Source organism: Mirounga leonina, unplaced genomic scaffold (assembly GCF_011800145.1).
Source record: "Mirounga leonina isolate KUSES-001 unplaced genomic scaffold, KU_Mleo_1.0 Mir_166, whole genome shotgun sequence".
Taxonomy (NCBI): Eukaryota; Metazoa; Chordata; class Mammalia; order Carnivora; family Phocidae; genus Mirounga; species Mirounga leonina.
The window spans coordinates 37839448-37858182 of NW_023270418.1; the positions used below are offsets into that span (position 1 = coordinate 37839448).

Here is an 18735-nt window from a genome sequence, read left to right on the forward strand (position 1 = left end):
AAAGTCAGAACAGACGGCCCCTGGCTTCTCCCCTGGCGCAGTAAGCCCCAGGTCCACCGGGCAGGGCCTACCTCCAAGGGCTGTCGGAAGAGGTCAGCAAGGCCACGACTGGGTTTGGCACACAGGGGCTTGCCAGAAATACCCGCCCAGGAATGGGGTTGAACTCCACGACTCCCTGCGCCTGTGGCGTTAAGTCCCACCACAGCCGGGGAGGGCAGCAGGAGAGCGTCAACTATGAGGCTAAACGTCGTCTGTTCCGACATCATCACACGACAGCTAACTGCTGGCCAAGAACCCAAGGAGCCTCTGAAAGTACTTTTCAGAGCAAAGACCTGTGCAGATACTGAGGAAGAGGCCACCACGAGAGACCCTTCGCAACCCTTTCCCTGTCAGAACACTGCAGTCAGAACTCTGTGTTAATGGGGGCCCTACCAGCGCACCTCGACACGCCTGTCCACACTCACCATCCCTACTTCTGCTGGTATGTTCCAGACCACAGGCAATGCCGGTGGTGGTCTGTGGCTCTCCTGCTCTACCTCTAGATCTAGGGAGCGGAGAGGAAATAATTTTTTTTTCAGATGCACCAAAGCACCTATGATTCCAACCGTTACTAAGAAAGCCAAAGAACTTCTGGTGGTAACTGGCGCCTGTGCCAGGCCCTGAGCAAGCATGCCAGGCCCAGCACTGCGCACCCAGCCAGGACTGTCATTTTTTACTCCACGTCTGCCATGAAGGACAGGAGGCCTGAAAACTGTAAACTGCAATGCAAGTGAAAAAGTAGGGCCAACAAGGTCTCTGCGGGGCTGACGCGGACACCAAGAGTCTATACCGGGGGCTGCAGAGAGGCCCAAAGCAGGCTCGCCCCACGGGGCCCTGCCACCGGCCTGGCGCAGAGACGCACTGGGCGCTGCCAGCCACTGTTCCCCTGACTCAACATTCTCGTGAGAACCCTCCCCTTAGCCTCAGGTTCTAAGCACAGGACCCCTGGCGCGAACGAGGCTCGCGGGCAGATTACCCCATGCTCCCGCAGAGACAGCAGCAGCACGGAAGTCCCAAACCGACAAGGCGCAACACGAGCGCTGCCGAGAAGAACGCGGGGCAGGAGCCTGAGGCTGCCCGGCCGCGCAGCCGCTGCTCCCTCCTCGAGGCGCTCACGTGCACAACAGGAAGGGCAATACCTACCGCGGGGGCTCGAGGCGAGGGCTACGTGAGCTAGAGGAGACCGTCCCGTGAGCCGCTCGGGCGCCGAAACGCAGACGAAGCCGCCGGCTGCAGCGACGGCCAGGAGCTGGAAACGAGTTGGCTCAGGGTCACGCTTGGCTCGCGCCGGGAGGGAAGCAGCGCGGGCTGGGGGGGGGGGGGACTCCACAGGACGAGGCGGGTGGGCCCCCCCGAAACCCGCCTGCGGCCCGAAGGGCCTCCCGGCCCGCCCGCGCTCCCCGCCGCCCGCCCGGGGCCAGCGCGGCGCAGGCCTCGCCCCGAGGCGCAGGCCGCAGACAAAGCGCGCGGCGCTCGCGGACGGCCCTCGCGCCGGGGCGCGGTCGGGACCCCGGGGCCGCCGCGGGCCCCGCACGTACCCGGGAGCCTCGCGTCCCTCCCGCCGCTCCCGCGCGCTCGCCGCGCCGCCCGAGCGCCAGCCTCGACTAGGCCGCCGCCGCCGCCGCCGCCGCCGCCGCCGCGCGCTCCCCGACCCGGAAGTGCACGGAGCCGGCTTCCGGGGCCCTCGCCCTCGCCCCGCCCGTTGGCGGGAACCACTGGGACCAGGGCGGGGAGGAAGAGCCTGAAGTGGCGGAAGGCGCCGCTCGCCGTGGCCGGGGGCCTCGGGGCTTCGCAGACACTGCTTAACGCTGGCCCACCGCCCAGGAAGACTAGTGTCTGGAAGACCTCGTGGTGTCTAGGCCCCCGCCAGTAGGCTGTTCCGTGTCAGCCCTCCCCCGCCGCGAGTTGGTACAGTCCGAGCCCCGCCCTCCGACCAGGGCGAATGGAAGCGGCCGTCCGGCACACCGGAGCCCCGCCCCCAGACCTGGCCCCGCCCACGCCCGTGGGCACGCCCCAACCCTGCTGCCCCGCCCCACGCGGTGGCCCGGCCCTCCTCGGTGTTGGTCACGCCCCGAGCCCCCGGCGCGTTCGTCGCTCGCCTCGTGGCGCTCCGGGGACGGGCAGCTTCGCGCCCCACCGTCGCTCCTGGACCAAACACTGATGGAGTCCTACGTGGGCACGCTCCCCCAGGTGCTGGGCACAGCGGGAGGAGACCCTAGCCCCGCGTCCCGTCTGGTTCAGACACCGGAAACCACCAGCGCTGTCGGTCACCACACCGCGTGGTGTGTGAAAACCTGACTCGCGCTATGATGAAAGATAAAGCAGCGTAGGGTCCGGGGCTCAGGAGCCTGGGAGGACTGGCCAGTGTTAGGCGGTGAGGACGGACCTGGCAATGACGTGGGGGCCCAGAGGGGCCGCCGTGGGCAGAGCACCGAGAAGCCGCCGCTGGACCTCAGAAAGGAGGCCGAGCAGGGGTGGCTGGGCCCAGTGCGGGAAGTGGCCAGAGGCGCTAGGGGCACGGGAGGATCTCGAGCAGGATGACACGGGCAGGCTTGCAGGCTCCGCGGGGGAGGGGGGCCGGGGGGGCAAGGTGGGGAAAAGACTAGAGCAGTGAGGGCAGACACGGGGGGATCCCCAGTTCAGGAACCACCATGGGTGCAGCTCAGGTTTGGGAAGCAAGAAACTCCTGGTAGATTCTGAAGACAGGGGATTTGCTGAGGGATGTGTGAAGTAAACAGGAGGGGAACCAGGAGAGGGGTTCTGGAAGCCAGGGAAGGAAGGACCATCAAGCAGGGCCCTGGGTCGAGTGAGGTGGGAGTCACTGTGACCCTGAGAATAGCAGCGTTGGAGGCGGGAGGGCCGTGGGGGAGTTTAAAGAGGGTGGGAGAGTAACCAGCGCACCAACATCTCTTGCAAGTGGCCCTGCTGCAAAAGGAAGGAAGAGTGGAGCCAGCCAAGGGAGGGTTGTCTTTTCTGCTTACTGCTGGAGAGATAACAGCTAGTTTACACACTCTGAAAAGGACTTTGCAGAGAGGGAGAATGGATGGCGCCAGAGATAAGGAAGACTCTGGAGCAATTCCTCTCCATGGGCCAGAGGGGTGGGGTCTGGAGAGGGTTGGCTGGTGCAGCACGGTGCCTCTTGGGTGTCCTCCAGGCCAAGTACTTAAACCTGGGCACTTGGGCTCCCAGTGTATCAATCATGTAACCATGGGACAGCTTCTTGACCTCTCTGTGTGTCAGTGCCCTTGCCCATAAAACAGAGATTGAGGGCTGGGTGGGTGAGTATTGGGATTGCACTTTGGGTGGGGTCCAGCATGGTGACTACCCTGCACCAAGTACCTCCCCCTCCCTCTCCTTCTCAGCATGGAGCTTGGCATGTGCTGGCCCTTCTAGACACACGTGTCTACCTGCTGAAGACCATTGGATAGAAGGACACTACCCAGCAGAGGTTCCCACATGGGGTATAGGGGTACCCTGCTGATGCTCCTATGAAGGAGTTGGACAATCAGCTTATAGCCAACTTGGAGTCTCCTTGGAGAGGGGGCAGCCCTTCCTAACTTCATCTGCCGCTGTTCCTGGGGCTCCTGGAAAATTGACATAATAAACACATGCACCCACGAGACATAGGAAAATACTTACTCAGCAGGCATCCTTGGGCAGTGCACAACCTAACCAGCCATGTCAACCTGTGCTTAGATGTGAGCTGTGCTCCCAGGGAACTGCCCAGAGCCATTGGTCTGGGCCCAGATTGAACACAGGTGGTACCTCGAGAGCACAGGCACATAATAAACCTCCCTCCTACTGATGCCCTCCCCCGTGCATGTGGTCACCCCCATCAGTACTGTCACCTGCAGTGCACACTGACTAGCCACCCACCTGCCACCTCTCACATGCTGGTTCCAAGCGGCGACACAACATGTGTGCCCTGCCCCATGCCCCTCATAGACCTGCACTCTGCCCCTGCTGGGTTTGGGGTGTGTGCTAGTGCATGCACCCCGTTCTGCTCCACCCCCACCCAGAGCACAGGCAGGAACATACGTGAAATGCACAGTTCTGTGCGGGAGGGTGGAGCATGACTGGGAGCTACCTTGGTTCTGTCCCGCACAGGCCAGCCCTTTCCCCTGCCGTCAGGCCTGCACACAAACACAGGGCCAGAGCGGGGGGAGGAGACAGGTACAGCTGACTTAGGAATGCAGGCCTATTAGTGTCCTGGGCCTGCCTTAACCAATGACCACAGACTGGGTAGCTTAAAACAACAGATGACTCTCTCACAGTCCCAGAAATTACAAATCCGAAATCCAAGGCAGCTGTGCTCCCTGGGAAATCCGTAGGAAATCCTTTCTTGCCTCTTCTGGTTTCTGGTGCTCCAGGCTTCCTTGGCTTGTGGCCACATCACCCCAAACTTTGCCTCTGTCTTTACATGGCCTTCGCATGTGTCTGTATCTCTCATCTGTCTCTTATAAATACACTTGTCATTGGATTTAGGGCCCACCCAGGTAAACCAGGATGATTTTATCTCAAGACCCTTAATTTCAGGTGCAGAGACCCTTTTTGCAAGTAAGGTAACATTCACAGGGTCTAGGCGCTAGGATACAGACATCTTTTTGAGGGGACACTATTCAACCCACTATAGAGGGTGATAAGGGGTGCATTTGGAACCAGCAGGACTGGGGGGCACAGCTGGAAGTCATACCAGGCATGGCAAGACAGGAACTCAGAGTCACCCTGACTTTTGGCTTCTCTCTGTCCCCAAACCCCAGATTTCTTTCCTCCAAACCTCTATCCTGTCCTGAAGGTGTGGGCCTCCTCAGGGATCCTGCAGATTCCTAGGGATTCCTTCCAGACCACATTATCCAGGCTTTGCTGACCCCTCCACCTCTGACTACCAGTAGAACTGAGCCAGCTCCTTGCTCCTCTGTGCTCTTTCCCCATCCATAGGTGGCCACACCCACAACATCCTGCCTTGAATTTCTATCCCCAGGATTCAGGCTCCTGATGTCCCAGGCAATGCCTATGCTTCCCTGGAGCCTCAGCACTTAGCCACTCAGGCAATGGTTTTGAAGGAAGAAATGAAGTGACCGTGATGATGGGAAGGGTGCAGCAGGGTCTGTGCTGGGGTTGCGGCACCTGCTGGGCTCCAGCCTCCGCACACGTGGGATGCAGGGAAGTCACTGGAGGGAGAACCAGGAACAGGTGGTGTAGAGGCCAGGAGGGCCACAGGAGAACCACCAGGGACCAGGGTGGCTGAGGCTGAGGGCTATGGCCCCTGGGCAGTGAAGAGTGGAGGGCTCCTTCGAAGCTCCTTGGAACCAGGTGAGTAGGGTCCCCTAGGGAGGGCCAGGGTCTGAGGCAGATGCGTGAGACTGAGTGAGGTGAGGGAAAGTGGGGAGCTCTGGCTTACTTTGGAGGGGCACAGAGGGCTTATGAGAACTCCTGTGTCAGGAACAAAAGGGGAGCAAGCATCTCTCTACCTCATTAGGGGTCCGCATGGCCCCTGATTCTGCCTCGGGGTCCCCTTTGGCCATGGAGGCGGGGAGGGGAGTGTGAAGGGAAGGGGGCCAGGGCCAAATCTCCCTTGGCTGCCACCTTGGGGCACCACCCAGGAGTCAATAACTCCAGGTCCGAAACAGTCTATTCTCATGTTTTATACTTTTTCAAAGCCCAGACAGGACGGGGCAAACCAGCGATGGCCCTGCGCCCCGCGCCGTGTCCCCTCCGGACTCGGACTCCAAGCCTTCCAAGGCGACGGATCCCACCGGGGGACCGCGGATCCCCCGCCCGCCAGCCACAGCACTCCGCGGGGGCCGCGAGCAACGCGGGCCCCACGGGCGTCCCGAGGGTGCGGCCAGGCTACGTGCACCCCAGCCCCGCGCGTTCCCGGGAGCTGCCGACCCGCCGCGAGGGCGGGGGGAGCGCCTCGGGCCGTACCACCGCCCCGGCCGGAGGGGGAGACGCCCTGCACGGCAGCAGCGCGGCGCCCGCAGGCCCCGCCCGGCAGGTGGCGGCCCCGCCCCGAGGCCGACGTGCGGAAAGGAACGCGCCTGCCGCGCCCGCGAGGGGCCGCGCGGCGGTGGGCGTGGCGACCCGCCCCCACCTCGCGCCCACTGGCTGGGGCGCAGCAGGGCGGGCCCGGCCCAGCTGGCCATTGGCTACGAGACCCGCATATTTGCATACGGGCCGGGCGCGGGGCGCGGGGCGGTCGGGGGCCGGTCGGGGGCGCCAGGGGCCAGCGGCCGCCGCCGAATTTGGGCTGAGAGCCGGCGACGGCCCGGCGCCGCGGTTGCAGGTGACGCGCGAGGGGTCCCAGACCGGCGGGCGGGGGCTCGGGCCGGGCTGGTGCGGTGGGGCTCGGACGCACAAGTTGGAGGGGAAGGAGGGGTCGGGGGTGGGGGACGGCCCCTCCGTCCACCCGGTGGCCTCCAGGCGCAGGGCAGCCACTGCCCACCGCACACTGCGCTGCTCCGGACCCACTGTGCGTGTGACAGCGGCTGATCTGTCCCTGGGCAGCGCGACCGCCCCGGCCCCTCTGTGACCCTGCTGTGTTGGGCAGGGGACAGCCAGACCAGGTGGGAGGGCGAGCACCAAGGCGGGGAGAGGCGAGGGAGCCCCTGTGGACCGGGTCTGCCTGTCGGCGCTCAGCTGGGGGGGTGGGGAGGAAGGGGAAACATCGTGGGGCTTCACAGCCCTCCACAAGAGGGGGCTCAGGTTGGGCCAAATGCGCCCTTGGAGGGAACTTTTCTTTTCCTTGTGTGTCTCAGGTGCCAGGATGTGCAGAGTTGCTGGGATGGTCTTCTGAATGTTTCCAAGCCGAGGGCAGCCCTGGGCAGGCACGGGTGTCGTGGTCAGACCCTTGGCCCTCAGGACCGGAGCCCCTACTACCTGCCTCTTGAGGGCCACCTCTGGAAACTTTCTTAAGGAAGATGGTGACGGATTTGGCTTTTCTGTACATTTCTGCCACTTCAGCAAGGCCACTAAAGGAGTCAGAATGCCAAGGACCCACTTGTGGTGCCCAGCGACATGCCCTCCCAGAGGTGGGGGCACCTGGTAGAGCCCCCAGCCTGTCTGCAGGGCCTGTTTCTCTGCTGGGGGTTTTCAATCCACTCTGAAAATCTGCTGGTCGGGGAGCACACCCCTAGCAGCCTCTAGGCATGCAGGGGCCAGGATGCCTGCAACAGGCCCTCTCCCAGACCGTGGGGGTTGATGGCTGGAGCTGGGTCTGCAGTTGTCAGCACAGCGTGAGGGAGAGGCAACCTTAGCTGAGGCCTTGCATGCACTTGGACTCACGTTTGGAGGGAGCCTGTCCTAAAGGTCACTGGTGTACTGAGGGTCACACCCAGTAGGCTTGGCCGGGCAGGTTCTGCAGGAGACAGCGAGGTTGTGGGTGGCCTTAGGGTTGAGAACCAGTGGAGCTGACTGGCTGCCACAGGGCGATGACTTGCTGTGGGTGACCCCCCGTGTTCTCAGCCAACCCACAAGAGTACCTTTGCACTGGGGGGTGAGCAGAACTCTGAGGTCAGGAGGAGCTCCAGTGCTATCCCCCAATGCAGCCTGGCCCTACAGACAGTGATGAAGGCTGCCTTTGCAGTTACATCAAGCAGGGTCCTGTCTCAACTTGCATGGGCAACTGGCCTGACCTGGCTTGGTCCTGCTCTGCCATGGCGTGGATGTGTGTGTATGTTGGTGGGGGGAGCTGGGTCTCTCCTTAGGTCAGCATAGCCCACATCATTGTTTTCAAAGTGCAGCTTAAAGCTCCAAAGTAAACTTTTCAGCAATTCCAACGCTTCCTTACTGATTTGAAGCACCTGTGGCCACTTTTGGGGGATGTGGGATTTTGTCCACCTGGAACAGCCACAGAGGAGGAAGGTTCTGCCCCCTTCCCCACCCTAGAGCACAGCGGCTACCTGAGGACCCTTCCCAGGTGGAAAAGAGGGCTCATCAGCTTTCTCAGCCAGTAGCAGACCAGGAACAGGTCCCTGGCGAGGTCTCAGAAGGAACAGGTGTTCCCTGGAAACAAACACAGGAGACCAGGGGTGTGTGAGCTGTGCTAGCATCGGAACTGATTCCCTTTGGGGGTGGGAAAGCACATGACACCGGGAGGCCGTGGGCTAGTCCCCAGCTAGCACCTGGCTTTGCCCTGTGCTGGCTGGCCAATGTGCTCAGCCTGGGAGATGACCCGTGCTGGGGCTCGGGGCAGGTGCCCAGAGGTACATCCAACCCACCTGAGCACAGGTGAGGGCTGTGGGTGGGGAGAGCAGGCCCCTTGGACCTGGTGGTGACTGCCTATAGCTCCAGCCCTCCCATCCAGGGCACAACACGATCAGCATTTGCATTCCAGGCTATACCCATGTGACCCTGCACTTGGCCCTGTCTGGAATGGGCTGCTGTGAGGTAGATGGTGGGCTCGGGTGGGAGTGTAGGTAGGAGCCGGGTAGGGCTGGGGGCTTTGGAGTCAGGAGCCTGGGCCAGAAGTGCCCTGCTGCCGCCTGGCCTGTCCAGTCGTCGCTCCCAGTCCTGTTCCATCTTGGGCAGGAAGTATCCAGTCCTGGTTGCCCCCCCCCCCCCCACAAGATGCTCTTGATGGTGTTGCCTCTTGGTGGCTTCCTTGCTCCTTGTACTCAGGACTTCATGTCCCCTATGGTTGGCCTCAAAAGAAGTGGGGAACACCAGGCCCAGCTCAGGGGCCACTCCAGAAGGCTGAGTCCATCCCAAAGTTGCTGACCCCCAAACTCAGCACAAAGACCCCTATCATCTAGGATGCCTCCATTTCCTGTTCCCTAATATCCATGGTTGCACCGAGCCCCTGGGTTCTGACCACCACAAAGAGCTCCAACCCCAGCCACAGTGCTCACAGGTGGGACCTGCAGCCCACCCAGGACCAGGACCGTGATTTGGACATCACTCTGCCCTAATTTTGAGGCTGCAGGCACACAGCAGAGCCTTCACACCCACCTGGGAAGCAGAGGGGGCCTGTTGGGGGGCTGGGCAGCCACACCCTCATGGGGCCTACACAGCTCTTCTGGGCGAAGCTCCTTGGTCCTGGCTGACCAGGAGTCTGGGGACCTGCCCCCACAAGCTCTCAGTAAACCTGATAGGCAGGTCTGGCATGTCCAGGAGCCATCCCAATGGGGTGGCAGTTCGTGCTACTGGTGAGGAGTAGGCCAGAGGAGGGCACCCAGACCAGGGCTGAGGCTGCTGTTAAGGCCCCATACTGTCCAACTCTCAACCCAGGCTTGGGCTGCCAAGGAGAGCCCCTGGGTGCAGCAGCTGGAAATGTGAGGCCCTACAAGCCCCAGCTTTGGGCCCAACTGACCACTGGTCCCCGGGAGACACCCCCCCTCCTCAAGAGCCCTGGTTGTGGCCAGCCCCGGGTAGCTTGGGGTACTCCCCAGTGACTCTGGCTGGTCTCAAGTTTTAGGTCCCACAGACCCTGTCCAGTACAGCCTCAGGACACACACAAGCCATTCTGGGCAGTTTATTGAGGTTTTAGGGTTGGGGTAGGGGAGGCGGCACGCCGTGTGTGCATGCAGGCTCAAGGAAGGATACTTCCCACATGCAAGCACACACCCACAGGCCGAGCAGTGTCCACACATCTCCCAACCCCAATAAGGAGCCATGGCCTTTGGGGCGCAGCGAATTCTGAGCTGGTCCCGCCCCCTGCTTTTCCAGGGGGCTTGGCAGACTTGGCAGGGACTAGGGCAAGTGTCCTCAGCCTCCCCCTGCCCCCCACAGTGGAAACCCCGGGGCTCTGAGGTGTTCTGTCTCAGACCCAGGGCACCAGGGCTTCCCACTGTATGGGGGAATGAATCCTCTGCGACCGCCAATCTCCTGTTGTCCGAGTCGGGCTGGCCTTGGCTGCCCTCGCTCATGTCATTGGAGCCCAGGGCTGGGCTGGCAGTGGATGTCCATTCTGGGGCAAGAGCTGCTACCTCCAGGAGTTCTGCCTCATTGGGGCAACTGTGGGGAGGGCACAGGCTGAGGGGACTGAGGAGGCCCCAGGAAGACCCTGTCCCACCGAAAGTGGGGAAGACACGACATACTCTCTGGACTCAGGCCGGACACTAGAGCAGGATTCTGAGGGGTCCTTGTGAGGGGCTCTTCTCTGGCTGGAGGCAGAAGATCCTATGGGGAGATTAGGTCAGCTTGGAGCTGGGCCAGGCCTCCCACCCACCTGGCCTCCCTCCAGAACCACTCTGACCTGTGTGCTGAGGGGGCCCCTGTCTGGCCGGGGGGGTGGTGGCAGTGCAGCACCCGTCTGCTGGATGAACTGCTGCAGGTTACACTGACGGAGCTCCCGGTTCAGCTCCTCAAGTTCCTGGGCTTGGGCCTGGGGCACAGGGAGCCCTCAGGGGACACAGCCATAGGGCTCCATGGCCTCATGCTCTCCCTAGTCTGACCCTGAGACCAACCCCCAAATCTGCTCACATTGGGGACATCAGCAGGGGCTCGGGGGCCTGTGGGCTTACCTGCAGGGCGTGCTCGGCGGCCTCCAGGGCCCTGCTCACCAGGGCCAGGCTGCCTTGTACCTGTGCGCTCTGCCGTTCCTGGGCAGCCAGGTCCTGGCGCAGGCGTTCAGTTGCAGATGCTGTGGGTGAGGGGGGCCCAGGGGCCTCAGAGGCCAGATGTAGTTCAGCCTCCAGGGCACGGGCCTGGGCATCCAGGGCCTGCAGCCGGGCAGCATGCTCGGCAGTGGCTGCGCTCAGGGCCTGCAGGCGCACCTGCCCCTCACGCTCCCGTGCCTGCTCCCGCCGCAGCTCCTGTTCCCAGAAGGCCTCTTGACCCAGCTCCACTGCGTTCCTCCTCACCCTTCGCTCCAGGCTCTGCAGGTCTGCACAGGAGCCTGGGATTGGTGCTACCGGGGCCACAGGCTCAGGCAGCGCAGGGCTGGGGGCCAGCCCAGGGCACCCCAGGCTGAAGGTCAGTGCTTGGCGCTGCTCGTGGCCCAGGGCTGGCCGTGGCTTTGGGGGGAGGCTGGCTCGGACTGGGCAGCGCTCAGGAGGTGGGCAACTGTCTGAGGAAGGCCTCCCAGCAAGGCTGGGCCCTGTCCGCCTCAGGACAAACTGGACATCACTGGCAAACTGTCCACAGGTAGCCTGGGCACCCACTGGACACTCCTGGGGCAGCAGCTGCCGTTCCTTTTCCCTGAGACGCTGCACGAGCACAAAGCGGCCCGTCTGGCCTGGGGTAGGAGGAGACAGGTCAGCCTATGCACCCCTCCCAACACCCTCCATCCACCTGGCTTGAGAAGTTAGGGAAGGGCAAGAGGGATCATGAGCCAGCCCCACCCTTGATGGGGGAAGGGGCCCGAGGGCCAGGCCCCACCTCAGGTGCACCTGTTGGGCCATCTTGCCTGAAAGGACTCACCTATTGCTTGGGCTAGTGCTATGACCACTTCCTGACAGGTGGTTTGCTCCGAGACCCCACAGACCACGCGCTGTATGCCATCCACCCACACCTTCAGCTCCATCGCTGCTAGCCCGGAGAGCATCCCTGTCCTGCAGGGAGGACAAAGGCCACAGGGTCAGGCCCTGCCTGGCCCCACCACCGCCTGGCTCCTCTCACCTCCAGAAGTGGTTCAGGGCTACTGCCCCCTCCCCATGCCAGTCCTGCTCTCCTATGCCTAGCCCCACACGTAGGCCATACGTTGTCGGGGTGGAGGTAGTCAAGACCAGCCCCCCCAATGGGTAATCATTGTGCCCTCCAGAAGCACTTTGAAGCTCCCCGACTTCCCAGCCTTTTGCCCCGCCCCACTCCCGGAACAAGGCGAATCATTAACCAGATCCAGAACTTCCTGCCTCCCCAGTCACCTGGCTCGAACGGCACTGCCCCTCCCACGGGACGCCGGCCTCAGGCACCCAAAGGCGCCCTCATGAAAACACGGCTTCCCGCTGCCATGGGAACGCCCCCTCCCCGCGACTCAGACCTCGGCCCTCCGGAGCCACGGAACCGCGCCTGGGCGACCCTCGCCGGCGCGGGCAGCCCTCTTCTCTCTCCCGCCAGCCGCTGCGCTCGCCCCCCAGGCCGCCGTCGCTGCTGCGGAGCCGCTGCAGGTGCGACGCGGCCCCACGGCGGCCCAGCCCGCGCCCCTCCATCGGAGTTTCTGCCCGAGGCAGCGCCCCGCACGCAGGAGGACCTGGGGCCCTGCGCGGCTCACCTGGGCGCTCGCTGGCCTCCGGGACGCAGACTCGAACCGGCTGCTTCCCGGCGCCGGGCGCCGCCGCAACCTGCCGCCTCCAGCGCAGCGGGCGAGCCCCGGCTCGCCACTCCATTGGCCCGCAGCCCGAGCGCCCCGCCCCGCGCCTCCCTACTGGCTCCCAGGGTCGCCCTGCCCGCCCTCCCCGCCTTGAACCAATGCCCATTGGCTGCCCCTCCTGTGCCCCGCCCCTCCCATTGGCTCCCCGCCCGCCCCGCCCTCGGCGGCGCCCAGGTGTGGGCGGAGCTCGGCGGCGCGGAGGGGCGGGCCGAGCCTCGTCCACGCACGCCTGAAGACCGCGAACTACGCGGAAGCGCGTCCCCGGCCGGCTGGCGGCGCGTGGACAGGTGTCTGGCTCCGCTCCCGGGCGGACTTCCTCAGAAGCCTCCCAGTCCGATAAGTCTCTTGCCTAGGGTGAGGGCACCGGCCTAGGACCCGGTAGCCTCTGCATCCAGAGGGGCAGACGCGGCGCCCCAAGGCCAGGGTCCCACCGACCCGGCTCCCTCAGGGCCGGTCGTCAGGACGCACAGGGGTCGGGAGCTGGGAGTCCCCGCGGGAGAGCGATGGCGCTCTCTGGCTGCAGCCAGGCTGACAGTCCTGGTGGGGGAGAAGGCTGCCCTGAAGTTGCTGGGGACAAAGCAAGACAATGACCCTGGGCTCTTTTCCCCCACCCCTCCCTGCCCCCAGTGGGGCCCAGTGCCTCCTCGAGTTGTGGACACACGCGGGCACCCTGTGCCTGGCAGAACCAGAGCCAGCTCAGCAGCCAGGGTCCCTCACAGCCTCTGCTGTCTGTGGACCAGGCTTTCAGAGCCTGCTCTGCCTCCTCACAACAAGCCATGGGGGGGTCCTCCTGCCTGCCTGTATCCTCCCCAGCACAGGAAGTCCTACAGAAAGGCAGAGTTGAGAGTCTTAAATGAATGAAAGTGAGGTGGGGGGGCGAAGGCTGGAGGGCATTGGTCTGTGTGTCAGGTCTGGTGCCTCATTTTTGTTCTGGGGCAGAGGGAACTGTTATCATAGTTATGAGAGGGTCCCCAGGGCTCCCCAAGGTGGTGGAGATGAACTGGAGAAAGAGAGGCTTCTAACTTGTGGGTTAGGTAGGTGGGCATCAGCCTCTGAGTGCCAAGATGCTGTGGGAAGCACTCAGGAGGGGCTCACTGCTGGATAGAGTCCAGTAAGCCCCCATACGCAGGGCAGCAATGCCTCCAATACCTGCCGGCTGCCATAGTTAAGCTGGGGAGGGACCGTGGGAGCCTCCTCAAGGTTGGTTGGGGGCGGCAGACTGCGTGTGTGACCATGGCAGGCCCTGCTGGTCACTCTATGGTCCCCTGGGCCTGCTAAGGCCAGCTGGGCAACAACCCAGCCTTTCAGAGTTTCTCCTTCAGGCTGGGTCAGGGGGTGGGCCCAAGGCTCACTCAGGGCCCTGGTCTGGGGTTTCCCTGGAAGCTCCTGGTAACAAACAGCCCCTCCCCTTCTGAGTGCTGGTATCCATGGCAACACTCTAGCGCCTTTGTTTCCCTAGGTGTGCTTGGATTTCAGGCCTCAGGTGAGTGTTGGGGGTAAGGCCCTGGGTCTGGGGGCATCACAGGCAAAGGACCAGTCCCTCTGAGGACCCTTGCTTTAGGTTGAGGGACAGGACCTCAGGTCCTAGAAGGCAAGGGTGACAGGGGGACGACAACAGGAAATGTGCAAACACTCAGGTGACATGTTGCTTGTGGGGGGTGACCTGCTGCCTTGTCCTGGTCAGAAACACACCGATGTGAGCACACATGTGACCAGCAGTCTAGTGTCCTGTGGGGTGTGTGCGCACACACAGACCTCTTTGGAGTGGTACTGTCTAGGGCTGTCAGGCACAGGCAGACGCTCATGGCCACAGGGGCATCCATACGTAGGACACAAGAATGACAGTCACACCGTCCCTCTCAGCTCCCCCAGGAACATCAAGAATGGCCCCTGAGTCTTGCCAAGAGGCTGAAGAAGCTGAGAAAGAGGCTTCCTTATCCCTGGTGGACCAAGAGCCAGTCAATGGCCACCTGGAGCCTCCAGCTGGCACACCCCAAGAACCGGTGGCTCCCACATGCCCACAGGACACCAAGCCCAGCTCTCCACGGGTGGTCTTCTCTGTTAACCTGCAGGAAGGAAGGGAGGGAGGGGTGGTCAGCCACTTGGGCCTGGTCAGCCAGAGGGCAGGGCCTGATCGCTGGCATTGCAGGTTGGCCCCTGAGTCCCTGGACCCTCAAACCCTGCGGCTGCTGTGGGGTCAACGGGAACTAGAGATCCAGGCCCTGCGGTGGGCCATCCAGAACCACCAGGATGCCCGGCATTGCCACGTCCTGCACGAGGTGGCTGGACTTCCATCTGAGAGGTGAGCAGCCAAGCACTAGTCCCCCAGCCCAACCCAGCCTCTGTTCTGGCCCAAACTCCTGGTTTTTGTCTGACCCCATCCCCAACCACTGGTCCTGACCGACACTCCAACTTGATTCTTACTCTGACCTTTGCCTCTAGCCCTAAGCCTTACCTGGATCCTGACCCTCTACCCTAACCCTGAAAAAGTGAATATATTGTGAACGTGCCCAGATCCTAACTGAACACATTTTTAGTCACTGAACCTAGACCCCACCTACAACCCACACTTCTCAGAGCCAGACCTGGCCTAGCCCCCTGGAACTCTGTGCCCTTGGGCCCCCAGTGTCAGTGAAGAGGGGCCCCTCCTTCTCCCTTTCTTGGCTACTGACCTCGAGTTGGGGGCTGCTGAGATTGCCCCTTCCCCCCAGGAGCGCACGCAATCAGGAAAAGTTCCTGCAGAACCAGGTCCAAAAGCTGACTCTGGAGTTGAAAGAACAGAAGAAACAGGCCCAGCTGGTGAGGGGCAGGTGGGATCAGGGAGTTGGGCAGGGGACCCAAGCTGGGGTGAGGATCAGGGGCCAGGTAGGGGTTGGCCTTGGGGGTCGGCACCTGGAGAAGACCCTGCCCACCTATGCACCCTCCTGGAGCAGGAGAAGTCCCAGCTGGAGGAACGTCTGCTGCAGACCATGACCACGATGCAGCAGCTGGAGGCTGAGCTGCAGGCCTTCCAGAAGTCCTGCCTCCTGCAGCTGGCCCGCTCCTCCTGGGTGGGTCGCATACTACGATCTTCCACCGGCAGTGTGGAGGTAAGCCCCATTCGGCCCACCCTCCTGCCTCCCGTGTCCCCTCCCCAACCCTCCTTGGACATCCCCTGGGTAGCCAGTGTCTCTCCTTCGGGTGCTTTTGCTGGGGGGAGGGGGGCTGGCCTGCCTGGGAAGCCTGTCTCCCCTCAGGACCACGGGGCAGGGAGGAACCCCCTGGTTCCGCCAAGTGGACGCACAGCAAGTGTGTCTCTCAGGTGTTGGTGAGGTCAAAGGAGAGAGGCTCTTTCCCCAGCCCCTGCCCACTGGCCTCCACTCCCCCTGTGCAGGTGGTAACTGCAGAAACCCTGATGGACTTCAGTGACCTCTCTGAGAGTGAACAGGGCCCCTCCACCGGGGAGGTAAGCAAGGCCCCCATGTGCTTTCACAGCCGGCAGCCCTGTGGGATGGGAGGGCCACATGCCTGTTGCTTCCTGACCAGGGTTTCCGGCTGGAGGACGTGGACTGGAACAGCATTGCCCAGCGGTATCCCAACCTCTTCATCAACATCGAGTCCAGCTCAGACCAAAAGTAACTTTGCTGGTCAGGCAATCCTCCAGGGGTGCAGGGCAGGGGGGAGAGCGTGCCTTGGCATATGTGGGCCAGAGTCCAAGTTCTACCTTTAGTGTGTCTGGACAAGTAACTCACACCTTCGAAGGTCAGTTCTCTCATATGTAGGATGAGGTTCACAGTGAAGGAAAAGGGCTCCGGAGCCCTCATGGTCCTTCCAGGAGCCTTTTCCCTAGGCCGGGTCCCGGGGTGCCCCATCCATCTTGGGGAGGCTAGATGGGCACAAGGCTGGAGTCTAGAAGCCAAAGCCAGCAGCCACGAGCAGATCAGCACTGTGGCCCACAGGCATCCACGACCCCTGCCACCCCCGCAGTCCCCACCGTTGGACGAGTGGGGCTCGGAGCTGCGCAGACAGCGCATGGAACAGCGTCTCAAGAGTGTCGAGTGGAGCTCCCTGCCCTTCGTGGGCACTAGCAGCTCGGGGGGCGCGGACTCCGACTCCAGCAGTGGCCAGCCGGCTGAACATTATCGCATGCAGAAGGTGACAGGACACCCACCCGGCACGTCAGGCTGCCATTCTTCTGAGCTGACAGAGGCACGCTCGAGGAGCCTCAGGGAAATGCAGACACAGCCTGAAGGTGGAGTGGAGCGAGCCTCCCCAGTTACAACCCCCCCCAACAGGGTTATGATCTCTGCCCAAAGCCCTAAACACCGTGTCCCCCAACAGCTTGGTCTTCACAACTGCCCAGAGCAAGGCCACCCCTAGGGATTAGGGTGGTCTTGGATGATAAGTGCTGCTGTCTCGGCACTCTGGCTCCAAGACCCCCCTGCCCCCCCCAGGCCCATACTTGGAGTTACATCTCTGCTTCCCTCAGCCTCCAGGGTCCAGCCCTCCTGCTCTGGATCTGACCCCGGGAGCTGTTCCTCTCCCAAGTGCACCCTCAGGGTGCTGCAGGTTGGTCTGGCCTCCCATGAGATGTCCACAGTGGATGCTCCATATGGAGGTACCCCTTCCAACAGGTCCCCTTTCCCTGGATCTCCAGAAAGCACACCGGGACCAGCCTGGCAAGACTGTCCTGATGAGGGAGTCCTGTGCAGATCCAGAGCACCCACATTCTGCATGCCATTGGAGGTGAGGGGGTGACCCGGTGGGTCACAGCAGGAGTGGGTCTCGGCCAGGGCGCAGTGGAGGGGTGCCCACGCCTCTCTGCACAGTGCCCCTACTCTCCCTGCTCCTCACCCCAGCCCAACGGGTTCCTGCCTGAAGATCGTGGCTGTTAACGGCCGGGAGAGGTTTGTGCGCATCCTCAACCAGTCGCTGGAGGAGACTGCGGACCTGGGTGGCCTGAGGCTGCAGCAGCACCTGCATGACTTCCCCGTGTGCATGTACCGCTTCCCGCCGGGCACGCTGCTGGCGCCAGGGCACCACGTCACGGTGCGCCCCGCTCCCCGCGAGCCCCCGTGGCCCCGGCTCAGGCCCCCACCACTCCTCACCACCCCATGATGCCCACCAGGTTTGGGGCGAGGGGCCCCGCAGCACCAAGAAGCAGCTGCCCTCTTCCTTGGGCCAGGAGCCCGTGCACTTTCGCTCCAGCCGGGGATGTGTGACTCTCCTCCTGAACCCCAAGGGCAAGGTCAGTGTGCACCCCAGCCGGAGGTGGGGTGGGGGTTGAGCCCCACGGGACGGGGGTGACGGCTGTGCCCCTCCCGGCCGGCCCTGCAGGTCCTGAGCGAGCATAAGGCCCCCCACTGCGTGTCCCCCATCTCGAGGATCTTCGCTGACAACACCGATTTGTCCATAGACCGCTTCCCGCTCTCAGAGGCCGGGCGTGGGGCTGACACCTGCGAGCAGAAGCCTGGGCCTCAACACTCCCACGCCGGCAGGGTGCGGGAAGCCCGGGCCAGACGTCGGAGGCCCGGGTGGGCACCGCGGGTCCCTTGGTCCCAGGCCCCACCCTTGCAAAAACCGTCTCCCCAGACTCCCTGTTAAGGACCATTCCCCTACCTCAGGTCCAGCCCCCTCTGGGGCCGCTCCCCAAGCCGGTTCCTGACCAGGGCCACCACCCACCTCCCCAGGTCCTGTCCTCTCCAGGCTCGCCCCCTAGAAATTCAAGACCACTCCCAGGCCCCCCGCCTCCCCAGGCCCCTTCCTCTCCAGGACTGCCCTTCCCGCGGGCGGGCTCCGGATCTCACGACCCCCTCGCCCCACCAGGACACGGGTCCTCTTTCCCCGGCTGAGCACCAGCAAGATCTTCCGCCCACGGGAGGTACCAGCGCAGTCCGAGGCCGCAGAGACCCTCGCGCCGGAGCTCCTGCCCTCCATCCCCGGTGAGCACGCAGTGATGCGGAGGGAAGGAGGGCGGGCAACTCGCCAGGGAGGTGGGAGGCCCGCCTGACCGATCGCGTCATTGTTCCCCGCAGAGGCTGGGCTGTGCCTCGAGGACTGCCTAGCTAGGAAGGAGCACAGGGTCCGGGTGAGTGTGCGCGCGCGGTTTGTCCCGCGCCCCTTCGCGGCCCTGCCCCCTCCGTGCAGCCCTCCCCCGCCCCCCCCAGCCTCGCGCGCCTCTAAGGCTCCGCGCCCCTTCCCCTTCCCGGCCCTGCCCCCTCCGTGCAGCCCTCCCCCGCCCCCTCCCAGCCCAGCGCGCCTCTCAGGCTCCACGCCCCTTCCCCTTCCCGGCCCTGCCCCCTCCGTGCAGCCCTCCCCCGCCCCCTCCCAGCCCAGCGCGCCTCTCAGGCTCCGCGCCCCTTCCCCTTCCCGGCCCGCCCCCAGCCCCGCGCGCCTCTCAGGCTCCGCGCCCCTTCCCCTTCCCGGCCCTGCCCCCTCCGTGCAGCCCTCCCCCGCCCCCCCCCCCC

At 63.5% G+C, this 18735-nt stretch overlaps 3 protein-coding genes across 7 annotated transcripts in view; 1 reads left to right on the forward strand and 2 right to left on the reverse strand.

Annotated features, from left to right (window-relative positions):
• Positions 1-1640, reverse strand: part of PHRF1 (PHD and ring finger domains 1) — a 28877-nt gene extending 27237 nt beyond the window's left edge. For all 4 annotated transcript variants that reach the window (XM_035013652.1, XM_035013649.1, XM_035013650.1 and 1 more), the window contains exons 1-2: positions 1578-1640; positions 1183-1288 (exon numbers count right to left, since the gene is read on the reverse strand). The gene's annotated coding sequence lies outside the window, so the exon portion shown is untranslated. The remainder of the gene's footprint in view (positions 1-1182; positions 1289-1577) is intronic.
• A 7855-nt stretch (positions 1641-9495) lies between these two features.
• RASSF7 (Ras association domain family member 7) lies at positions 9496-12304 on the reverse strand. Of its 2 annotated transcripts, XM_035012411.1 has the most exons (6): positions 12191-12304; positions 11401-11531; positions 10503-11215; positions 10235-10363; positions 10077-10158; positions 9496-9993 (listed from the first exon to the last, which is right to left on the reverse strand). In XM_035012411.1, exons 2-6 carry the CDS (start codon positions 11522-11524, stop codon positions 9962-9964), a joined length of 1080 nt encoding a protein of 359 aa, XP_034868302.1. In that variant the 5' UTR covers positions 11525-11531; positions 12191-12304; the 3' UTR covers positions 9496-9961. The 2 variants fall into 2 exon arrangements, with proteins under 2 accessions (XP_034868302.1, XP_034868301.1); XM_035012410.1 differs by having other exon boundaries at positions 9496-10158.
• Positions 12305-13768: 1464 nt separating this feature from the next.
• LMNTD2 (lamin tail domain containing 2) overlaps positions 13769-18735 on the forward strand; it is a 5242-nt gene continuing 275 nt past the window's right edge. The window contains exons 1-13 of the mRNA XM_035013774.1: positions 13769-14591; positions 15001-15088; positions 15223-15378; positions 15663-15734; positions 15815-15903; positions 16228-16520; positions 16758-16837; positions 16926-17014; positions 17128-17317; positions 17397-17516; positions 17606-17802; positions 18095-18210; positions 18304-18356. Of these exons, the coding sequence (XP_034869665.1) occupies positions 14128-14591; positions 15001-15088; positions 15223-15378; positions 15663-15734; positions 15815-15903; positions 16228-16520; positions 16758-16837; positions 16926-17014; positions 17128-17317; positions 17397-17516; positions 17606-17802; positions 18095-18210; positions 18304-18356 (2007 nt within the window). The 5' untranslated portion in view covers positions 13769-14127. The remainder of the gene's footprint in view (positions 14592-15000; positions 15089-15222; positions 15379-15662; positions 15735-15814; positions 15904-16227; positions 16521-16757; positions 16838-16925; positions 17015-17127; positions 17318-17396; positions 17517-17605; positions 17803-18094; positions 18211-18303; positions 18357-18735) is intronic.

Excerpts from the sequence above, each read along its gene's own strand:
- RASSF7 (XM_035012410.1), bottom strand. The coding sequence starts at position 11,524 with ATGCTCTCCGGGCTAGCAGCGATGGAGCTGAAGGTGTGGGTGGATGGC. Across the intron at positions 11,216-11,400 it reads AGCACTAGCCCAAGCAATAG|GCCAGACGGGCCGCTTTGTG; the intron begins GTGAGTCCTTTC and ends CTCCTACCCCAG. Across the intron at positions 10,364-10,502 it reads CCGCCGAGCACGCCCTGCAG|GCCCAAGCCCAGGAACTTGA; the intron begins GTAAGCCCACAG and ends CCTGTGCCCCAG.